Source organism: Mytilus trossulus, chromosome 3 (assembly GCF_036588685.1).
Source record: "Mytilus trossulus isolate FHL-02 chromosome 3, PNRI_Mtr1.1.1.hap1, whole genome shotgun sequence".
Classification (NCBI taxonomy): domain Eukaryota; kingdom Metazoa; phylum Mollusca; class Bivalvia; order Mytilida; family Mytilidae; genus Mytilus; species Mytilus trossulus.
Genome location: NC_086375.1, coordinates 10,029,096 through 10,050,677, shown reverse-complemented (window position 1 = coordinate 10,050,677; position 21,582 = coordinate 10,029,096). Strand labels below are relative to the sequence as shown.

Genomic DNA, 21,582 nt, shown 5'->3' with positions numbered 1-21,582 from the left:
AGTTATAGCTTGACATCTGTAGGAGGAGTAACAGTAAACCAAACAAACCATGTGAAATTTTGAATGAAAACAGGAATGGAGTGTGTACCATGCATTCATACATAATTAAACACCTAAAGTAAAAAAGACTGTTCAAAGTTTTGAAGTCAGGGTATTGATTCACATTGGGACAGCACACAGTGAAATGTCCTGCCTGCTATGCCGATTATGACTCAGTTTATGTTAAAATTCTTTGAGATCCAACAAGTACCTTTATATCAGTAAATCATGAAAATTTGGTAAAAGTTAAGATAATTCTGTTTGGTTGATTGGGAAGGTCATCAGATCCATTTGGTGAAACTAGATCTCCTAAGGATGATTTATGCAAAGTTTGGATTTATTTTCAGATGAGAAGAATTTTGTAAAACTTAACAGACGACAACAACAGAACCAAGTAATGAGAAAAGCTCGCCTAGGCTGTTTTCTCCAGGTGAGCTAAAAAGTAAAAGAACTGCATTTTTATCACGGTTCTTCATCTCAAAGTCACTATTGCACTTTGAGTCAAAATGAGGACTCTGAGAACAGAAAACTTCTCTTTTAACCCTGGCTCATGATGATAAGTTAGTTCAAAGTTGTTTAACCCTATATATCTAAAGAGGTTTATCTTTATACTTTAAAGCAGATATTTGGTAATCTTCTATCAATTTTGTCACAGTGACTGAGTTGTAGATCATTTACAGTGATTACTAACTAGCCTGTCAACATTGAGATTCTGGCAGCTGCATTCACCTATAATCTTAATTGACTAGGATTTCCTATTTTATACAAAAAGTTGGTTTCCATCATCAATAAAAACAAGTCCCATGATAAAGCAATTGATGAAAGTGACAATAAACAGATAACTGTGGATTCATTTATTTCGTGGGTACCAATTATTCATGGATTCAGGAAAACTTGCATATTCATGACTATATGATTTCCTGTTTTTGCTGACGACTGCATACAAACCTATAGAAAATTCATCATTTGTTGAACATTTAATTTTGTGGATTAACTGTACCCAAGAAATCAATGAAAATTGGGGTCCAACAAATAATAATGAATCCACAGTAATCAATCAATTTTTTCATATCTTGTCTACACTCGGAACTATTTTGGCACTACTTTTATGAATTTTTGGTCCTCAAAACTCTTCAACATGTTTAACTTCGTACTTTATTTGGCCTTTTAAACATCTTTTGATTCGAGCATCACTGATGAGTCTTTTGTAGACGAAACCTTCAACTGGCGTAAATATAAAATTTTAATCCTAGTATCTATGATGAGTTTATTAAGTTGGCAGTCAGCTCACTTTTTCATTGTTAAATATTTTATATAGATCTTTTAAAGTCTTAAACTTCTTTTTTTCTTTCTTTCTTGTATTGTTTGATTGTTGTAATATTGGCATGTACCCTGAATCTCTTTCAATAAATCTAAAACTGCAGATTTAAATTTTTTATAAATTATGACAAATTATCAACATTAAATGCATATCTATATTAAAATCCTGGCGTCCAGTCTAACGTTTGTTCTGCTGTATAGTTTCTATAACAGATTATCACATCTCCTCTTTCAAATTTAATTTCATTGTCTGATATAGATAATCCACACTCAGAGTCCTGTTTTATTGTTTCTACTTCAGATTTATGATGTTTTAAAGACACAATAGGACCTGAAAAGAAAAATATTACTCAATCAGAATATAAAAAGTGTCATATATTGCGACTGACAGTTTGTGTTGAAATTTTGAAGAGCTTTGATTACAGTAGCAGTTTTATTTAAGTTTTTCTGGCTGAATGAATTTGCTTCCCTCTCTATCAGCTCAGCAAAAGAGTTGATCAGTGTATAAATTTTTTTTTCTTCCACACACCAAACTTAGTGCGTTACTTATTGGAACTACTTGTCAAAACTGTAAAATCAAGAATTTCTAATATTCAATATTTTGCCTATAGGCAAATGACATGTTGATATATTTTTAAATTTGCAACATTGGCAAAATCTCAATCCACAATAATTTACATCTACCCATTGTGGCAAATTCAAGCTGCCATTACTTGGTCCAATGTAAGGTATTGATGAGCAGTCCCTAGTGTTTTTATCCTGTAAAGAATTTAGTGTTGATGGCTGGTCTTTGATAATCTAATATTTTTCCTAAAACAATTTTATATCAGTGTTATTTTTAGATTTCTTGTGTGTTTTGGTTGCTACCTTAATTGAAGTACATAAACAATGCACTTCTCTCTGAATATGGACTATAAATATAATGGTATAAAGTTAACCCTCCTTAATGTAACTACCGGTAAAAGTAATTTTATTTCTTTTTAAATGAATATTCATTTACCATTATATATTTCCTCCTCTTCCCTAATTATTCTAAACTTATGCTTTCTCTGAAGAACTCCACTTGTAACACGACAGCCTGCTATTCTCATTGGCTTCTTTTTAAAAGATACATTAAATGAATCCATTACTGTGGCTTCACCTGAAAGATACAAAAAATAAACACAATAAATAATAATTATACAAGAAGTTATGTGTTTAATAAATTGAATTTGCCACCAATCATGTACTGATTGATAACTTAGTCTGAGAGAACACATTTAACCCAGGCACATTCTGTATGTATGTGCCTGTCCCAAGTCAGGAACCTGCAATTCAGGGGTTGTCGTTTGTTTATGTGTCCCATATTTGTTTTTCATTATTTTTTTTGTATATTCATTAGGCTGTTAGTTTTCTTGTTTTAATTTCTTTACATTGTCATTTTGGGGCTTTTTATAGCCGACTATGTGGTATGGGCTTTGCTCATTGTTGAAGGCAGTACAGTGATCTATAGTTGTTAATTTCTGTGTCATTTGGTCTCTTGTGGAGAGTTATTGGCAATCATACCATAAAGTTGTTTTTTTATTAATTTTCCGTTGTTTTTGTTCCTCATACTGATCTTTTGACTGAAGCCAATAATTGCAACTTATTTTTACTGTTTATTCATAGGTTTTGCTATGAAAGCTTGATATTAAAGAATTTAACATAGAAAGCAATATACTATAAACCAACTAATTTTTGCAAGCGATTTATTTTCGCGAGTAGAAAAATATCGCGAAGTTAAATCGTCGCGAATATGTAAAACTTGGATCTTTCCATATTAAACAACATCAAGTTAATTAGAAAACCGCGAAATTAAATTGCCGCGAAATGGACTTGAAAGGGCTAAACGCGAAATAAAGTATCCGCAAAAATAAGTTGGTTTACAGTAATGGGGCTATGAATTAGCAGTTTCATTCCTTTAAGCTGTAAATATTTACCCATAATTTCCTGTTCCTCTCTCAATGGCAACCTTTTGGACAAGCTATCGACTAGATTATCAAACAGTTTATATATTACATTGTCTTCATGTATCACAACATTATTAAGTTTGGCATGTTCCCTCACAGTTTCAGAGACTGGCACATTAAAAGCAAATATTTCACCTAAATAAAAAATAAGATTTTTAAAAAAATTCTGCAAAATATGAAATTATGCTGCCTTTTTATTAACAATAATTCAATCACATTTTCTTATGAAACAGTTGATAAAGACTGTAGAATGGATGACCTCTAGATGTTTTTGGTTATTTGTGTTATTGGGTTGCTGTTTTATTGATGTTTACCTCCCTTTATACTGCTTCACTATTTTATGGTAGAAGATTGTCAAAATAAATTAATTTTCCTTCAAGACCCTTTATTACAAATATTGCTAACTTTTTAATCTGACAGTACTGAATTTACCTAAAGTAGAACAATCAATTTTATCATGTAGCTGATCAGTACTGATTTGAAAGAGGGTAGAAATGTACAACAAACATGTGATAAAATTCTTGGTAGTGAATCCATAAACTAGGCTGCAATGAAGGTGGAAAATTAGAATTAAATAAACAAAAATCTTTACAGACTACGTAAAAAATAAGGAAACCAAGAACACAAAAGTGACTTTCTGTCGTCTGCCTATATTCGAAAACTTCTTAACCAACGGAAAAAAGCATGAACATTTTACTTATATCTTAATAGTCCATATATCAGCTTAACATAATTACCATCAAACAATTTTACATTGTCTATATCACTCATGGTTACTTCACCTACTCCATGATGAAGAACACTTAATCGACATATCTGTGATTTATATGTATCTAGTGTGTTGAGTATTGCATCTATAGAGCCATCCACATCACCTAAGGGAAAAATAAAGAAAAAAAATTGTTATAAGAATATTATATATGTATCTAGTGTATTGAGTATTGCATCTAAAGAGCCATTTACATCACCTTAGGGGGATGGGGGGGGGGGGGGGGGGGGGGGGGAATGTGTCATAAGAATATATGTATAGAGAAAAATAGGTTTCTAAAATTATCAAGAAAGGAGAAGAATGGTCAACAGTTCTTTTTCTATCTATTTTCTTCAGAATGAGTCAGACTTGTTTTCTCTTATATTGTTTCACATTTTTTGCTGTTTCAGCATTTTAAAGCTTTCAAATACCATATAACTTCTGATCATCTTCCAGTTTCTGGCGGGTAATTTTCTGATTGGCAATCATAGCACAGCTCTTTATTTGTATACCTTTCATTTATGTACTTTTGAAAATGAATAATTTAAGTAAGGTCGAGAATAAACACATAATATTTTTATTTGGTTGTATTACCTTTTAAAATTCCATGAAATTATATAAATTAACCCCACCTTTCAATACAATAGACAGTGATGGTCCTTCATGATGAACTTCCTTTTCTTTAGCTCTGTTCGGTTTAATTGTTTTTAATACAAAATTATACTCTCGTCTCCCTAATGATTGTCTTAATTGCAATTGTTTTTTATATTCTGCATCATGTTTTTCTCTTTTTTCATTGATGGCTTCTTGATCTGTCTCCATTTTCTCTTCCATTTTTAATGAATTTCTCCAATCTATTGCCTCTTTTATCTGTTTCTATAAATAAACAAACTCATCATAGATACCAGAAACAAAATTTTACACTTAAGCCAGACATGCGTTTCGTCTACAAAAGACTCATTAGTGACGCTTGAATAAAAAAATGTGGAAAAAGTATAGTTTAAGATAAATATGGCATAAATCACACAGATGATTTTACTCATCAAATGAAAAAAGCAGATGAAGTTTTTTTCTATTTGCAACAACACAAAACCTATAGGGACTTGCTGTAAAGCAATCAAAATTGAAATGTCTTTTAAAGTTATTTCTTGACTGTATATAAGTTATTCTGCTACCTTAGGAGTAGCACTGCTCAATTAGGTTTTTATTAAATGCTGGTACAAATTTAATAGTAAATAATTTAATTTGGGATGTAACACTTCTTCTGATTGGTTGAAGTTATTTTGTTATCAGCCCATAGACATAATTTAGTCATGTGACTGTGACGTCATCAACTTTTTTTCATTGTTTAAAATGGTTTAAAATGGAATTTAAAATTAGATTATAAGAAATGACAGCAATATTTTTTCTGTCTATTCGATATAACATAAAAAATGTGTTGCACACTGTTAAATAACTCGCTACGTATTTTTTATGTTATTTCTTCATAGACAGAAAAAATATTACAGTCATTCCTTAAAGAAATTAAAACTGTTAAATATTAGCTGGAAAAGATATGGAGTGAATGAAGCCCTAGAAATAAAAAATAAATTTCTTACGGCTATTCCATTATAATGTAAACTACACCCCACATCCTTTATTATGGAATAGCCCTAACAAAAATATGATACAAACCTCAGACTGTGCTTGTAATACCTGGTCCCCAGCTGATGGAAATTCTTTCCAACCCGTCACTTCAACAGGAGAAGACAATGTAGCCTCCTTCAGCTGACTTCCTTTGTCAGAATATATACCACGTACCTGTCAAACAAGAAACATCACATAAATTGAGGAATAAAATTTGAGTGTTAAGGGAAGTGAAAACATTGTTATGCCATTTATACAATTCTCCATCAAAAGATATAGATTTTTACAAAAGCATGGCTTGATTTCTAGGAAATTTAAAAATAAGTTAGTTGTTCAATTATTATTTGATTGATTGATTTTATGTTTTTAGCACCAAGTTTAGCACATTTAGCAATATCATGGAGATAAGGGTTTTCCAGCGGAAGAAGCCATACTATCAGGAGAGAACAACTGACAGTCTGAAGAAAAATAAATTGCACCTTATGCAGGGTTTGATCTCAAAACCTCTGTATTGACAGAATAGTGAACTTCTTACACCAATTGGCCACCAAGGCCCAAATATTTTTTTAACTTTTTTTTCAATAAAAAAAACATCCAATAAAGAGGGGGGATCGGAGGGGTCCTGATCCCGAAATACCGGGCTTAAAAACACAAAATCATGAAATCCCAAGGTCCAGAAATTCAAAAATAAGAATTCCAGATCCCAAAAGGGTCAATCCCGAAATCCTGGGCTTAAAAACACCCTATCCCGGAGTCCTGATCAAGGTCCTATCCCCCTCAATAAACTTATTGACAAGTCAATCTTAATGATGCAGAGTTTTGCTATTTTGCCACCAGCCATAATGAATTTAAACATTAAGTAAATATACCTTTGCATAAGAAGTCCCTGCGATAAGCAAATTTCCTTTTTTCAGTGTGCCTCTTTCTATAATTACTGTAGCAACTTTCCTGAAAAAATAAGTTAACATGGTATATTATGAGCTGTTGCTAAATAATGATACATCTGCTATAGTATTGATAATCGAAAATTTTTATAGGTAAGGGATGTGATTGGAACCCCATTGTATTGCATGCTCATACGCTTGCTTCAAATTTCAGGAAGGTATGATTTGTAATTCCAAAGAAAATTTGTGACTAGTATTTCATACATATCCATTTTTCAATATCAAATTTCAAGAAATCTCTGATGCATAGTTCCTGACAAAATGTATAAATGGTTAAAACATGGTCACTTTGTGTAAGAATAAATTTTAGAACACAGGAAGTTGATGAGAGGTGAATGCATATATAATAAGTATAGCTTTGAATAGAATGCTCAAATACCCTCGAAAATAAAAGAATCGTCTACAATACAATAAACATTACAAGAGCCAAGGTGTAGTGGTTAGTGCATCGGACTACTGACACAAAGATTACTGGTTCGATTCCTGTTCGGGATAAAATTTTCAGGGACTGAATTTTCGGCTCTCCCTTGACACCATTCGCGATTATAGTCTTGAGGAAATGATGATAGTCTGTCGGAAGAGAATGATAAATGGCTGACCTGTGATAAGAAAAAGACATTTCTCTTGCACCTTAAAGACACCCTTGTAGATTTCGAAAAGAGCAGGTTAATGCCACTACAAGGCCTTGCACCTGCAAAGTGGAAAGGGATTAATATAAGTTGCAAAACTTGTTTCCCAATCCACTATAAACAAATACGTTTAAACTAAACTAAACTACAATACAATTTCTACATTCGACTTACCCTTTGCCTGTTACCAATCTACTTTCTATCACTCTGCCTTCCACATTACCAACAGGATCACCTTTAAGGTCCATCAGTTCTGCTAGAGTAATCACTGCCTCTTGTAATTGCTGCAGGTTTGTTCCCTACAAAGGATGCCAGAGATTATCTATATTCAGAATTTCTACAGTATTAAATACCTGGTAGTTATTTTTGGCCTGTGTACTTTTCCACAGTTAATTCATCTGTACCCTTTGACAAAATGATTTAATTACTGGCCAGTAGCCATGTTTTAATGGGTTTTTTTAAAAACTGAAAAGGGCAGGCTGAAAATGCAAGGAAACATGTTACTTTACATTTATACATTAAAAAAAAAACACCTGAAATTTTCAATTCAGTTGATCTTTTAAGCATCTGTACAATATTTCCCAAAATAATCAAGGCTAAAATGTACTGATTCTATTTACCTTCAAAGCAGATATTGGAACACAATGTTATGCTATTTACCTTCAAAGCAGATATTGGAACACAATGTTATGCTATTTACCTTCAAAGCAGATATTGGAACACATTGTATTTACCTTCAAAGCAGATATTGGAACACATTGTATTTACCTTCAAAGCAGATATTGGAACACATTGTACGTCTCCTCCAAACTTTTCTGGTATAACATCATGTTGTAACAACATTTGCTCTGTGCCTTCCTAATTTAATAAAAGAGAAATTTATTCATGGAACTTAAAGGAACACTAATGTCCAAACCCTTAATTACTTGATACTGGTTCAGCAATCAAAGCTACTCTCACAATAGAAAATAACAGAATGTATATTGTAAATTTAGAAATTAATGTGGGCATTATAATTAAGAATGTGTGAATTTACACCAAAATTTAACGCTATCTAAATTTTTTTGCAATATTGAGAAAAATCATATAAAAAATTTCAAAATGCCTGTTTAAATTATTGCGATTATAACGCTCTCACATTTTTCCCATTTTTATGAATTTACAGTAATCAAAGAAGAATTAATGAAAAATGATAATAATAATCAGGAAATTGCACAAAAGCCTCAAATCTTTGTTATGGCAAAACTGATCAGGATATAGCTCAGTTGTCTCATATTTTTGTTATGGCTAGACTGAAGTTATTGAACAGATAATTTAAGATAAGTAAGAGCCTTATATTACAGTATGTGTTTGATGATCATAAAAGTATTTTCAAATTTCAAATGTTTCGATAAAGGCACACTTGGTGCAGGATTGTCTCACTGTGTTGAAGACCCTTTGGGGGCCTTCAGCTGTTTTCTGCTCTATGGTCGGGTTGTTATCTCTTTGACACATTCCCCATTTCTATTCTCAATCTTATATATATAAAACTAACTTACAACATCAGCTGTATGCTTGTCCATTTTATTTATTGCAACAATTAAAGGAACTGAAAACAAAATCAAGTTAATGATTAAATATTCTTCATAGTTGTTGTATAGGTATGGAATGAATATTCATACAGTGGCTTATAATATGAACAATATAATTTTCAATGATCTATGGACTATGAAATTGGGTAAAAAATAATTTGGCATTAAAATTGGAAAGATCATACCATAGTGAACATTTGTAATAAGTTTCAAGTTGGTTGAACTTCAACTTCATCAAAAACTACCTTGACCAAAAACTTTAACCTGAAACTCGCAGTTTCATTTTCTACGTTCAGTGGACCGTAAAGTTGGGGTCAAAAGACTAATTTGGCTTTTAAATAAGAAAGATCATATCCTAAGAAACATGTGTACTAAGTTTCATGTTGATTGGACTTCAGTTTCATCAATAACTACCTTGACCAAAAAAACTTTAACCTGAAACTCACAGTTTCATTTTCTATGTTCAGTGGACCGTGAAATTGGGGTCAAAAGTCTAATTTGGCTTTTAAATTAGAAAGATGATATAAGAAACATGTGTACCAGTACTACGTTTCAAGTTGATTGGATTTCAGTTTCATCAAAAACTAACTTGACCAAAAACTTTAACATGAAGAGGGACAGACAAATGAATGAATGAACTAACTAACGAATGGTGGAATGGACACACAGACCAGAAAACATAATGCCCCTCTTTTATTATAGGTGGGGCAAAAAAAAGAAGTTTTACTTAATGTCTTCCAAAAATATTACTTTTGCAAGTACGGGTGTACATTATTTAATCATTTTGTACTTTTATTTTGAATAAAGTATATCTTTACATATTAATAAATAATTACCATCAGCCGATTTGGCATGTTGAATGGACTCCACAGTCTGAGGCATTAAACCGTCATCTGCTGCTACCACTAATATTATTATGTCTGTAAGGGATGCCCCTCGTGCCCTCATGTGAGAGAATGCTGCATGCCCTGGAGTATCTAAGAAGGATATTGTATTCCCAGATGACATTTTTACTGAAATAAATAATGAGTATCATTGTAATGAGCAATATGAACATCATACAATATTATGGATAAAAGTGTATTGTTTAGCAAAACTGCTTCAAGATACAAATATTCATATCAAATTTGTTAGAAAGTGTGATAAGTAATAAGAATACTAGAGGTTGCACTTTGTAAATACAGGTGTTTCACAAGCCAAACCTCTTTTGGGAAAATATATCATATTCAGATATTGTGTTTTGTTTATGTACTGGTTCCCAGATATGATCTCTATGTTTCATCTCATAGAGACATAACTTTGAAATGTTACCAGTATAGAAACAAATGGTAGTAGGGAATATTGAAGTCTGTGAAAGACTCTAAACTGAAGGTAGAGGTAGTACAGAATTTTAGTATATCATGTATATATTTTTAAAACTCTTAGAAGTTTACATAAGTAAATGTAGAAAATTTGCTGCACAGCCATGTTTTGACCTTTGAATAAAATAGCAGTGCATATCAACTTTTTGTTTTTGGATGTAATATTTTACGAAAAAAAGAGTTTTAGCAGCAAAGAGAAACTGCATTTTCTATACTCATAAAATAGCAATCTGAAAGGTAACAAAGTTAACAAACATTATTTTTTCATAAAATCCTTTGCACCTTTATGCTTCAGATTTGTCTTTATTTCTTCTTCTTTACAGGTTCCTAAAGCTTCTCTGCTAATAGGAAAATCAACAAAAATACTAAAAATAAAAACCTTACATCTTCTTATTCTTTTGCAGAATAAGGATGAAAATCTAAAAATCATATATCAAGCCCGATAATTGATAAATTCTCTCTTTATGATTTGGGAAAATTTTTGCAGAATAAGGATGAAAATCTAAAAATCATATATCAAGCCAAATAATTGACAAATCTCTCTTTATAATTTGAGAAAATTTTTGGGATGAAAATCTAAAAATCATATATCAAGCCTAATGATAGACAAATTCTCTTAATATACTCAAACCTGAGACCTGTAGTCCCAGACATAAAATCATACTGCCCAATATCTCATCCTGAAGTTGTTCATAGATCTAAACCTTTACGCAAGGAACTGTTATATCAACTAGCATTTTTAATACCTGAGAATGCACCAATATGTTGTGTTATTCCTCCAAATTCTTGAGCTACAACATTAGTATTTCTGAGAGCATCTAGTAATGTTGTTTTACCATGGTCTACATGTCCCATAATGGTCACTATAGGTGGACGTCTGACCAACACACTAGGATCTGGTGGGGGCCTATGTAAAATTTAATACTTGTGATAAATTGCAATTTCAAGACAAATAGTTTAATAGAAATGGTTACTTCTGCAATTATGGTGTGGATTCATTATTATTCATTGAATCCCAACTTTTGTAGGTTTAATTGATTTCAATGTTTAACAAATTACAAATTTTCTGAAGGTTTTGTATGCAATGATTGGAAAAAACACAAAATCAAATATCCGAGAAAATGGAAGTGTTCCTCAATCCACATAAATTGATACCTATAAAAATAAATGAATCCACAGACATGACAGTACACAACAAGTTTTCTTTCTGTACCATTCACTCTATTAAATCATTAGCAGAATACAACAATTGTATTGCTATTGAAGAAGATAAAATAAACCTCTTCATTTTTATTTTATTTTTCACATCAGACAAAAAGTTATTATTTTTGCATTTACATAATTAAATGCCATATTGAAATACATGGGTAAATAATAATCTTAAAATGTTTTTATAACTGGGAAGAATCTTTTACTGCCTGAAGGGATATTTAGTATTACTCTAGCATTTTCCTCAGCTAAGCAATGTCTATATATCTTGATTTGCTTATTTAAATATCTAAATTTTAAATTTAAATTTACACTTTATTATTTTTCAATGCATTACATATGAAAAATACTGAGAAATTATTTTCCTGTCAATATCATTCTAAATGTTCAAATGCTAAAATCTCAAAAAGAGCACACAAACCTTCATGCATTTTTTCTACTCTATTAATGTCATGCATTATACAGCATGTATCGAAAGAGACATTTTTTTTCAAAATATACCTATTTTGAATATCAGTAGCAAACACCTTTTTAAAAAAACAGTTGACTTTGTTAATTTATCCAACAATTTCCATTTTCAAATTTAACTATTGAGTTCACAAGTAGCTCTACAATAAATTTCTAGAAAATCATTCAAACCAAGATTAAGACCTACTGTGGTTCAATATCTCTACTATTTTCTTCTTTCTTTGCTACCACCATTTCTGGATTAGCTATAATCCGTGATCTGTAGCCAAGGAATGTTAGAGTTTTCTGAATAACTTTCACATCAGTGACTAAAAGAAAAAGAAAATAACATCAGTAGTCTTACAGATAGAAGATTTGTTTACAGAATACATTTATACACATCACTGACTGAAAGAAAATGCAAAGGAAGTTTTGTTCTAATTTATTTCATTTCTGCAGTTGGTGTGTGTTAAAAATCAAAGTGCTTGGGATAAAAGATTGCTGTAATTTATCAGTGGGAAGCAAAATTAAACATTGTATTGTATAAAACATTGATTGTAGTATAATCATGACAATTATGAACACAAAGGAAGAAAACTCCCCAATTTTAATAAAGGGCTGCGCTTTAGCGAATGATACGCCCGTTGCTCTCAGTTTCACCAAAGTTGCATATATAAAATCCCCCTTTTTTAAGTATAAAAATTCATTACTTATAAAAGAAAACGGAAAATCTAAAATATATAAAAATGGAAAGGGAGCTTATGTCAATAGATATAAACAATTTATCAAAGTTGCATAAAATTTTGTGAAAGTGTTAGTTATTGTCCCAAAATCGGAAATCCCCCCCTTTTTTAAGCATAAAAATTCATAATACTGAAATGAAAAATCTGAAATTTATAAAGGGAGCTTACATCAATAGATATAAACAACTCACCAAAGTTTCATAGACATTGGTGAAAGCCTTTTTGAGTTATTGTCCGAAGTGTTAAAAATCCCCCTTTTTTTTATGAATAAAGCCCCATAAATCCAAAACTTAAAATCTGAAATTTATAAAAATTGAAGGGGAGCTTATATCAATAGATATAAACAATTCAACAAAGTTTCATGGACATTGATGAAAGTATTTTTGAGTTATTGTCCGAAGTGTGGACCATGGACCCCCTTTTTTATGAATAAAGCCCTATAAATCCAAAACTAAAAACCTGAAATTTAAAAAAAAAACAAAAGGGAGCTTACGTCAATAGATATAAACAACTCACTTAAGATAATGGAAATTGGTGAAAGTGTTTTTGAGTTATTGTTTGAAGCGTGGACGACGGACCCCCCTTTTTATGTATAAAGCCCCATAAATCCAAAACTTAAAATCTGAAATTAAAAAAAAACGAAAGGGAGCTTACGTCAATAGATATAAACAATTCACTTAAGTTTCATGGAAATTGGTGAAAGTGTTTTTGAGTTATTGTCCGAAGTGTGGACGACGGAGGGACAGATGGACGGACAGACGGACGGACAACAGTATACCATAATACGTCCCGTCTAAAAGACGGGCGTATAAAAAAGGACTTGAGCAATGACATCATTGATATTTTTTTAACAATTGTTTTTAGAATAAATATCAGATTCCTGCAACTTGCACAAATCGTGAGAGCCGTAGTGTAGTGGTTAGTGCATCGGACTACTAACTCAAAAGTTCCTGGTTTGATTCCTGTTTGGGATGAAAATTTCAGGAACTCAATTTTCGGCTCTCCCTTGACATCATTTGCGAGTATGGTCTTGAGGAAACGATGATAGTCCGTCGGACGGGGACGATAAACGGCTGACCCGTGTTTAGAGAGAGCCATATCTCTTGCACGTTAAAGACACCCTTGAAGATAAACTAAACAAATTATGTAATATTTGTGACAAGTATACCATCATGAATATCTAATCATATATTTCATTGATAATCTTTTGGAAATATTCATGGATAGGATGTATAGAATGTTAAGATCATGCCTTATATTTTGTGGGTATCAAAAGTAGTGATTATCCTTGGAAGATTTAGATATCAAGTCAGTAACATAGGATTCGGATTGCATTTCATGCTATCTTAATTCCCAAAATGTTCGTCCCAAAGTGGACAATCTGACATGGTCATTTCTGGAACAGCCCTAATTAACAAAATCTATTAACACTCACTTTCTGTCTTGCCTCCACGAAATGCTTGTCTGGAATTAGCATATTCCATAGCATCTAGAATATTATCTACAGAAAAAATTGTATTATTAAAATTATGCTATAAAAAAACCTCTACTAGAACACTATTGAATTACATGTACTTGTTCAGCAAAAAAAAAGTATTACAACGTTGTATTATCAAAACTTTGTAGTAAACTTTTTTAATTAATGCAATAAAAGAGTTTGGTCAACAGTGTGCTTATTTGGGGACAGAAGGGCAATTCATTTTAAGTAGGCAGTTATGGTAGCCATTTCCTCAATTCCTCTGCTCACATCATAAAATTTCAGTCTTTGCATACGTTTAATAACTCCATAGTTTTTAAACATTTATTCTATGGTTCTCTACATTTCCAAGTCACCACAAATGGCTAAGCTCAGTCATTTGTTAAAATTAAAAACATGTTATGCATGTCCAATATCACTACACAGAGATAATACTCAGATTTGTTGTTAACAAACAACTTTTGAGATCTTCCATTTCAGGCGCATTATGGAGACCCATTTAGAGTCTACCAAAGAGTTGTGTTAATTGTTTTATGACTTATTCATCTCATAAAAGTGTGTTTGCAGTGAATATGGAAGTAAGGTAATACATTCAGTCAAACTATAGACATAAAAACTGATATTTGCTTCTTCTACCAAAAAGCAGAAAACATTTAAAAGTAAAAGCAAATTGAACTCTAAAGTGACCTATGGATAATAAATTGTCTCAATTTTGTGCCTTTGAGAGAGAAAAAAATATGGTATTGGGTATGGGTCAATGAGGCAGCAAAGATTCAAAAAAATTCCCTAGTAGTCCAGTCAATCTAGCATAAATTAGACCCTAACCCGAAAGTAATTGCAACAGAAGATTTTTAAGTTTTAATCTTTAGCATTATACCCCAAATATACACAGAAAAAAGTCCCATAAAATCTTACTTGAGGAAGACTAAAAAAATCACCATTTAAAATTCTTATGGAGATTTGCATTGAAAAGGGAGATAACTCTTGCAAAAAAGGCAGAAATATCAATAAAAATTGAAACAAAATTATAACTTTACCGCTTCTATTCATCAGAATGTATTCATTCTTGATTTTTTAGCGGTCTTTAGAGTATAACAAACAACTTTAAAGGTGTTTTCATATCTTTTATCAAGCTATAATCTAGATTTCGTAATTCATTAGTTGACCGTTTATTGAATTTTTCAACATGTCAAGGTTAAGAATCTCAAATTTAATTAAAATGATGAAGCATGTATTCTTCTTTTTGTGGTTTAAAGTTTCTTTAGATAAGTAAGTTTTTGAAAAAGTATAATATCCAGATATAAACAATACCAAATTTTCACATTATTTTTTCAAAATGGTCAAAAAGCTTCAAATTTGCAATTTCCTGAATGAAAAATACACGAAAAAAATTAAACTACCCATAACACTTTGGTTTTGTACATTTCATGAGCAGAAGATGACATAATTTAGTCAATTACAAACTTATAACCCCATCAAAGTATCAAACTTTACATAAATTTCAAGAAAAACAACCAAAAACTGACCAAAAAAGACTTATTTTTGCAAGAGTTATCTCACCTTCCAATGTTAATTTCCATAGGAAATTAAAAATGTGGATTTTGTGTTTTCCTCAAGTTAGATTTTATAGGACTTTTTTCTGTGTATATAAAGGGCATATTGCTTTAGATTAGAACTAAAATATTTTCTGTTGCAATTAGTTTGAGGTTAAATCATAGTTTGACTGGACTATAGAAGTCAATATATTTAAAGTAAGTAGTTTACTGTTACACCACTGTTCAAGGTGAGCGATCAACCAACCTGAGTGACTCCATGGTAAATTTAATGGAAATTCCCATTTTTTCAGATGACTGAAGTTATAATGGTCATTAGTAGATAATTGTATAACAAAGCATAAAAGATGTTGTTGTCTCTACATATTATATTTCCATGAGGTTTTAAGACAACCGCAGCATACTTCGGTATGCATCTTGGTTACTCTACCAGCTTTTCCGTTAGAAGGTGTTGGTTCACTCGTCACAAAGCATAAAAGAGATCAATAATTCTCTGTCAATTAGGACTTTGACAAACTTTCAACTCCACTTAAAGTGTACGAACTCAAAAGGGAGATACATGTAACTTGGCAAAACTAAAAACAAGGGAATTAATTTTTGATCACATACCTACAGTCCTACCAGTTTGACTGGCAATTTGACTCACTGTCATATTTCTGTAAATTGGTATCACTTTTACTTTTGTCTTTTTCTTTTTTGCAATTTTTTTCTCCGCCTGAAACAAATATAATATGTATTTAAACTATAGAAGCAGCATCCTTTATTATGCATGAAATAATTGCCACAAGCTTTAGACATTAAGTTGTTACAGTTATTAAATTGAAACTACCTGTAGTTAAGTCAAAATTTTCCTGTTTTTCCTCATAACTAATTTATCATTTTTATGCATAGATTTTCATGAAATTATAGTTTCAGTTTTATAAACTGCAGACTGTCCCTCTGAAATAGGTCATTTAACAAATGTTTAAGGGCCTTTTTTATGGATAGTCGTCTCATTAGCAATTATAATATCACATTGCCATTATGTCCATTTTTATATTGAGTTTTACCTTCTGAAGATCCTGTTGAGCTTCCTCAAAAGTTTTGGTTCTACCTTTCACAGGAGCAGATCCCTGAAACAAAACAAAAAACATCGTAAGTACTACTTTTAAATTCATTTATTGTATCATAATATTACTATGTATGAATAAATCCTTCAATGATACACCAAAAAGATTTTTTGTTGTACTGAATCACTTTCAATATTTGTTTTAAAGTCATCAGAAACCTCAAATCAAAAAAAATAATGCATATGTTTTTTTATAACTCAATGGATAGTTCTCATTATAAAACTTTTTTCTGAAGAAAATTGTTTAATTTATTCATATTTAGAAGAAGTTTACTTTCCAGGAAGCAATTCCCCAACATATTTTCCATATGCAAAGTGACCTCAGTGTGACCCATCTCGTAAAAATCTGGTGATCACAATACACAATGGATGTCCTTAAAATAAACTATTATCTGAATTTACATGTTAAACATGTGCTCAATTTGCATGTTTTTTGTTGATTTTTTGTCTATTGTTGACGAACAGGTGACAATCATTAAACTTCAGCGTCAAATCACAAACTTTAATTACCTGCCATATTTTCACAACAACACTGACAGATTGAAAAAAAAAATTGACGATTATACGAAATTTACACGAAAAAAAAGGATAAATTCGTGCACAGAAGACTAAGTTAATGATGTTTGTATGCATTGGTTCAAGAATTGGAAGAACATTATTTTTCACCGGTCACTCGTTTCTTATGACTTTAAAGATAAATATGGCAAAACAACAAATAATCAATCATCTTTAGAATATATATAACCTAATCAACAATCAATCAAATAATGGTAATTATTGCTCAATTTTAGAATTTCAATTTATGAATTAAAAAATTCAAACAAACACAAAACAGGGTGCAAAGATATCCTAAAATCTCAAAAAACTTCAAAACTGTCTCAAAGTTTTAAGTTAATAATTTTTGACCAAAAAAATATCTTCATTCCTTACATTTAATGCTCCAGCAAGATGGAATTTCCTATTGATAGTTCCACAAATACATGTATGACTGGGAGACTTCATAGAATACAAGAGCTGCACACGTTGAATTAACAGTCGACAACTCATTTCAATAGTTACAAATAATCTGAAATAAAAGATATCAGTATAGTAAATTGATTTAGTTATTAACAGGGCATTAGCTGAAAAATCCATATTCACCTACATGTATTTGACTTAAATCACATTTTTGTATGATATTTGATTTATCACAATGTTTATAACACACTTAAACATATATCCACTATAATGTCTAAAATAAACAATTTTATTTACAATGCATGAACTCTTAAATATGCATCAGCATATATTATTGAAACAAAGTCCCCATTAACAGTAGAAAAATAAAAAAAAAAAGAATCGGGGAAAATTTTCCCAAATTTTCATTGTACTAATGAACTCAAAATAGTTCAATCTTTTTTATGTAAAGTTTTGAATTTCAGCATCTGCGCAGAAATCTACAATGTACTTCCTTTTTCCGGTCTCGTTTGTATGAAACTTTGAGTAAAATATATATATTTATCAGTCTAGTATAAAATAGGAAGGAACGCAATACCAATTTCATTTTTAATAATTCCTAAGTTTATATGAAATAACGTTACCTGATGATAGCGTCTCTTTGTTTACATTGCATATGACGTCATAACTTAATTAATGTCACAACTAAAATCCCTAACAACAGAACCAAAATCGGAAACAATACAGTATTTTCGTTTCTTTTCTTTAACAAATATTTAAGTTACAAAAAAAAAAGTTCATACAGACTTCGTCCCCATTTACAGGTAATGCCTGCCTCATATTATTATATTGCGTAGTTAAGTCTAGGCTCAATCTAATTTAACACCAGACTGGCCTCTGACGACTGCCAAATGTCATATAACCTACATGTATTATAAGCAGATATAAGAAGATGGCAACATATATGCAATTGGATTTTTCAAGGTCAAATGTATGTTTGATTACATGTTAAAAGTTTCCTTAAATAATCGGGGAATGTGTACATTGGACACAGATGTTGTCCCAGTTTTGATTTTATAACTTTGTTAAAGACCAACAAAAATGTAAAAAAGTCAATGAAAGTAAAGACAACATTTTATTATAAAGATTTAAAATTGTATAAGTTGAAGAAATGTTGTTCTGTTAAATGTTTCTTTTAGGAAATTGTCTTAAATGCACAGACATGCATCAATTAAACACGATCAATAAGACAATGCAATCATATGCACCGGTGCACTTATTTTTGGCGATGAAAGAAACGTAAATGTATTCATTACTTTTCTGCATTTATTAATGTTTTACCTTACGTCTAAAGGGAGAATTATGTTTAAATTCAAAGAAATTGACTCATTCTTATCCTTTTATTCTAAGTATCTTGAATAAGACCTGAGGATCGTCTGCCAAAAAATATTTGATGGGCGCAGACATCTTGAATGGATGAGTAATTACCAAACCTACATCGGACTTCATCAGTTCCGTGTTTCAATACTACCGTGATTTCAGACTGAATAAGATAGTTATCAAAGGTACCAGGATTGTAATTGTGTACGCCAGACGCACGTTTCGTCTACATAAAACTTATCAGTGACGCTCATATCAAAATAGTTATAAACCAAACAAATTCAAAATTGAAGAGCATTGAGGATCCAAAATTCCAAAAAGTTGTACCAAATACGGCTAAGGTAATCTATGCCTGGGATAAGAAAATCCTTAGTTTTTCGAAATACTCAAATTTTTGTAAACAGAACATTTATAAAAAAAAACCACATAATTGATATTCATGTCAACACCGAAGTGCTGACTACTGGGCTGGTGATACCCTCGGGGACGAAACATCCACTAGCAGAGGCATCGACTCAGTGGTGCCCGTAAATAGTTATCAAAGGTACTTTGTACGCCAGACGCGCGTTTCGTATACATAAGACTCATCAGTGACGCTCATATCAAAATAGTTATAAACCAAACAAATTCAAAGTTGAAGAGCATTCCAAAAAGTTGTGCCAGATACGGCTAAGGTAATCAAATGCCTGGGATAAGAAAATCCTTAGTTTTTCGAAATACTCAAAGTTTTGTAAACAGGAAATTTATAAAAAAAATGACCACATAATTGATATTCTTATAATTCATGTCAACACCGAAGTACTGACTACTGGGCTGGTGATACCCTCGGGGACGAAACGTCCACCAGCAGAGGCATCGACCCAGTAACGTCAATGATTTCAGAGATAGGGTTTACAGAATACATCATGTGGACAGAAGAATGGGTTAAAATATTATGAAAAGAGAAACCCAGGCAAAAAATAAAGATAAGGGAAAGAATAAGGCACAATTTATAAAGAATTGACGGGAAAATGGTACAGAAATGAAGAACCCTATCCTGATTCAACAGTCTTACGTAGTTACCAAAAAATCTCAAAACAGTTCATGATTTACTAAAAAATTTCAAAGATAAAAAATGAATCCGATATTCATTTGTGCTTAAACGGCCGTGGGTAACTTAAGTTACCCACAGCCCAAGATGGCGGACTCTAAACTCGTTGAGATGACAGTTGATACGAAATATACTTTTTGCAACGTTTTTCATGATCTATGTAAATATTGATAGGATTTTTGAATAAAGAAATCACCTACCATCACTTCAAATTCGTTAATTTTGACTTCACTTTAGCGCAAGGCCAACTTTTAAAAAATGCATAAGATGTCCGTAACTTATAAGTTAAAAATAATCAGACTGTCCGTAACTTTATTTTCGGATGTGGGTAACTTCTTTTTCAAAATTGTAAGATTAACAATTTCAACAGTTAAAGGACAATAAACACTATCAAACTCCTTAATTATTACATAGATTTATACAATAGCGATATGCTTCAAACTAAACAAGAGAAAAAGTGAACCAGAGTGTCCCGGATTTTCCGTTAAATTTGAAAAAAAATATTCCCGGGATAAAACGGGATCTGACGGAACGGCGAAATTTATCTAACATTCTTCTAGCTTTATAGATTGTTCACTGATGAGTCCTTGGCGGAAAAAATTGATATTCTTTCCTTTAAATAATTTCTGAATTGTTAGCCAAAAAGGTATGGTCTCTTCTAGGTGATGTGTTGTTGATTGTGAGAAAAAAAATGCCAATATCTAGGAGTAGTTGAAGGCTATATTGTTGAACATGTGTTAGTTTATTATAGCAATAAAGGTAGATTTAAAACAGTTTCATTGACCTCAGGGGTTCAATAAGATCGGGTATCAAATCATACATATCTTCTTTAGAGGTTTGGACTGATTCATCTGTATTTCTGCTAAGGATTGACCTCTTTGAAAGTTACTGACATCATGCTAAAGTTACGGACATCCCTATTGGTATAAGGAAAAAAGTTACGGACAAGTTGTTTTGAAGTTACGGACATCATAAGTGTTTTGGCAAATCGTGCTGTAATCGTTTATTTTGTAGTAACTAACCACGTTTTACATTGCAGAGTTTCCCTAAAAGATTTAAATAACTTTTTAATTACTGAACATTTCTTTTTTATTCATGGTATTGTAATTATATAGGAGCAAACTTCCTAACCGAAGTCAGGCGGCTCCATCTTGGGCTGTGTGTAACTTAAGTTACCCACGGCCGTTTAAGCACAGTGATATTGTCGTAAGTTTTGCCGTGTCTGAACATAAAGAATAGTATATTTTAACAAGAGGAATATATCTTCCTTCATTTCACAGCGCTGCGATATTATATATAGATAGATTAAAACTTTCTTTTAATATACTCTTCAGAGTCAAACAGAAATGGATTTATTTGGGAACATCATATATTTATACTATCCCAGGACTACTTGTATTATACTTACAATCA

At 31.5% G+C, this 21,582-nt stretch overlaps 1 protein-coding gene across 1 annotated transcript; it reads right to left on the bottom strand.

Annotated features, from left to right (window-relative positions):
* Positions 1-1,460: 1,460 nt before the first annotated feature.
* LOC134710122 (translation initiation factor IF-2, mitochondrial-like) lies at positions 1,461-19,174 on the bottom strand. The gene is made up of 18 exons (XM_063570329.1): positions 19,041-19,174; positions 17,694-17,829; positions 16,705-16,767; positions 16,265-16,370; positions 14,061-14,126; positions 12,091-12,211; positions 10,973-11,133; positions 9,702-9,878; positions 8,833-8,882; positions 8,063-8,152; positions 7,469-7,593; positions 6,591-6,669; positions 5,770-5,895; positions 4,728-4,971; positions 4,085-4,222; positions 3,318-3,482; positions 2,360-2,500; positions 1,461-1,690 (listed from the first exon to the last, which is right to left on the bottom strand). The coding sequence occupies exons 2-18, from the start codon at positions 17,808-17,810 to the stop codon at positions 1,518-1,520; spliced, it is 2,142 nt and encodes a 713-aa protein (XP_063426399.1). The 5' UTR covers positions 17,811-17,829; positions 19,041-19,174; the 3' UTR covers positions 1,461-1,517.
* Between the last annotated feature and the right edge of the window lie 2,408 nt (positions 19,175-21,582).

Coding starts and splice junctions, on each gene's coding strand:
- LOC134710122 (XM_063570329.1), bottom strand. CDS start 17,810: ATGAGTTGTCGACTGTTAATTCAACGTGTGCAGCTCTTGTATTCTATG. Junction 6,670..7,468: donor AGATTGGTAACAGGCAAAGG/GTAAGTCGAATG, acceptor TTATTTTTTCAG/GAAAGTTGCTACAGTAATTA. Junction 2,501..3,317: donor AGAGGAACAGGAAATTATGG/GTAAATATTTAC, acceptor TGTATCTTTCAG/GTGAAGCCACAGTAATGGAT.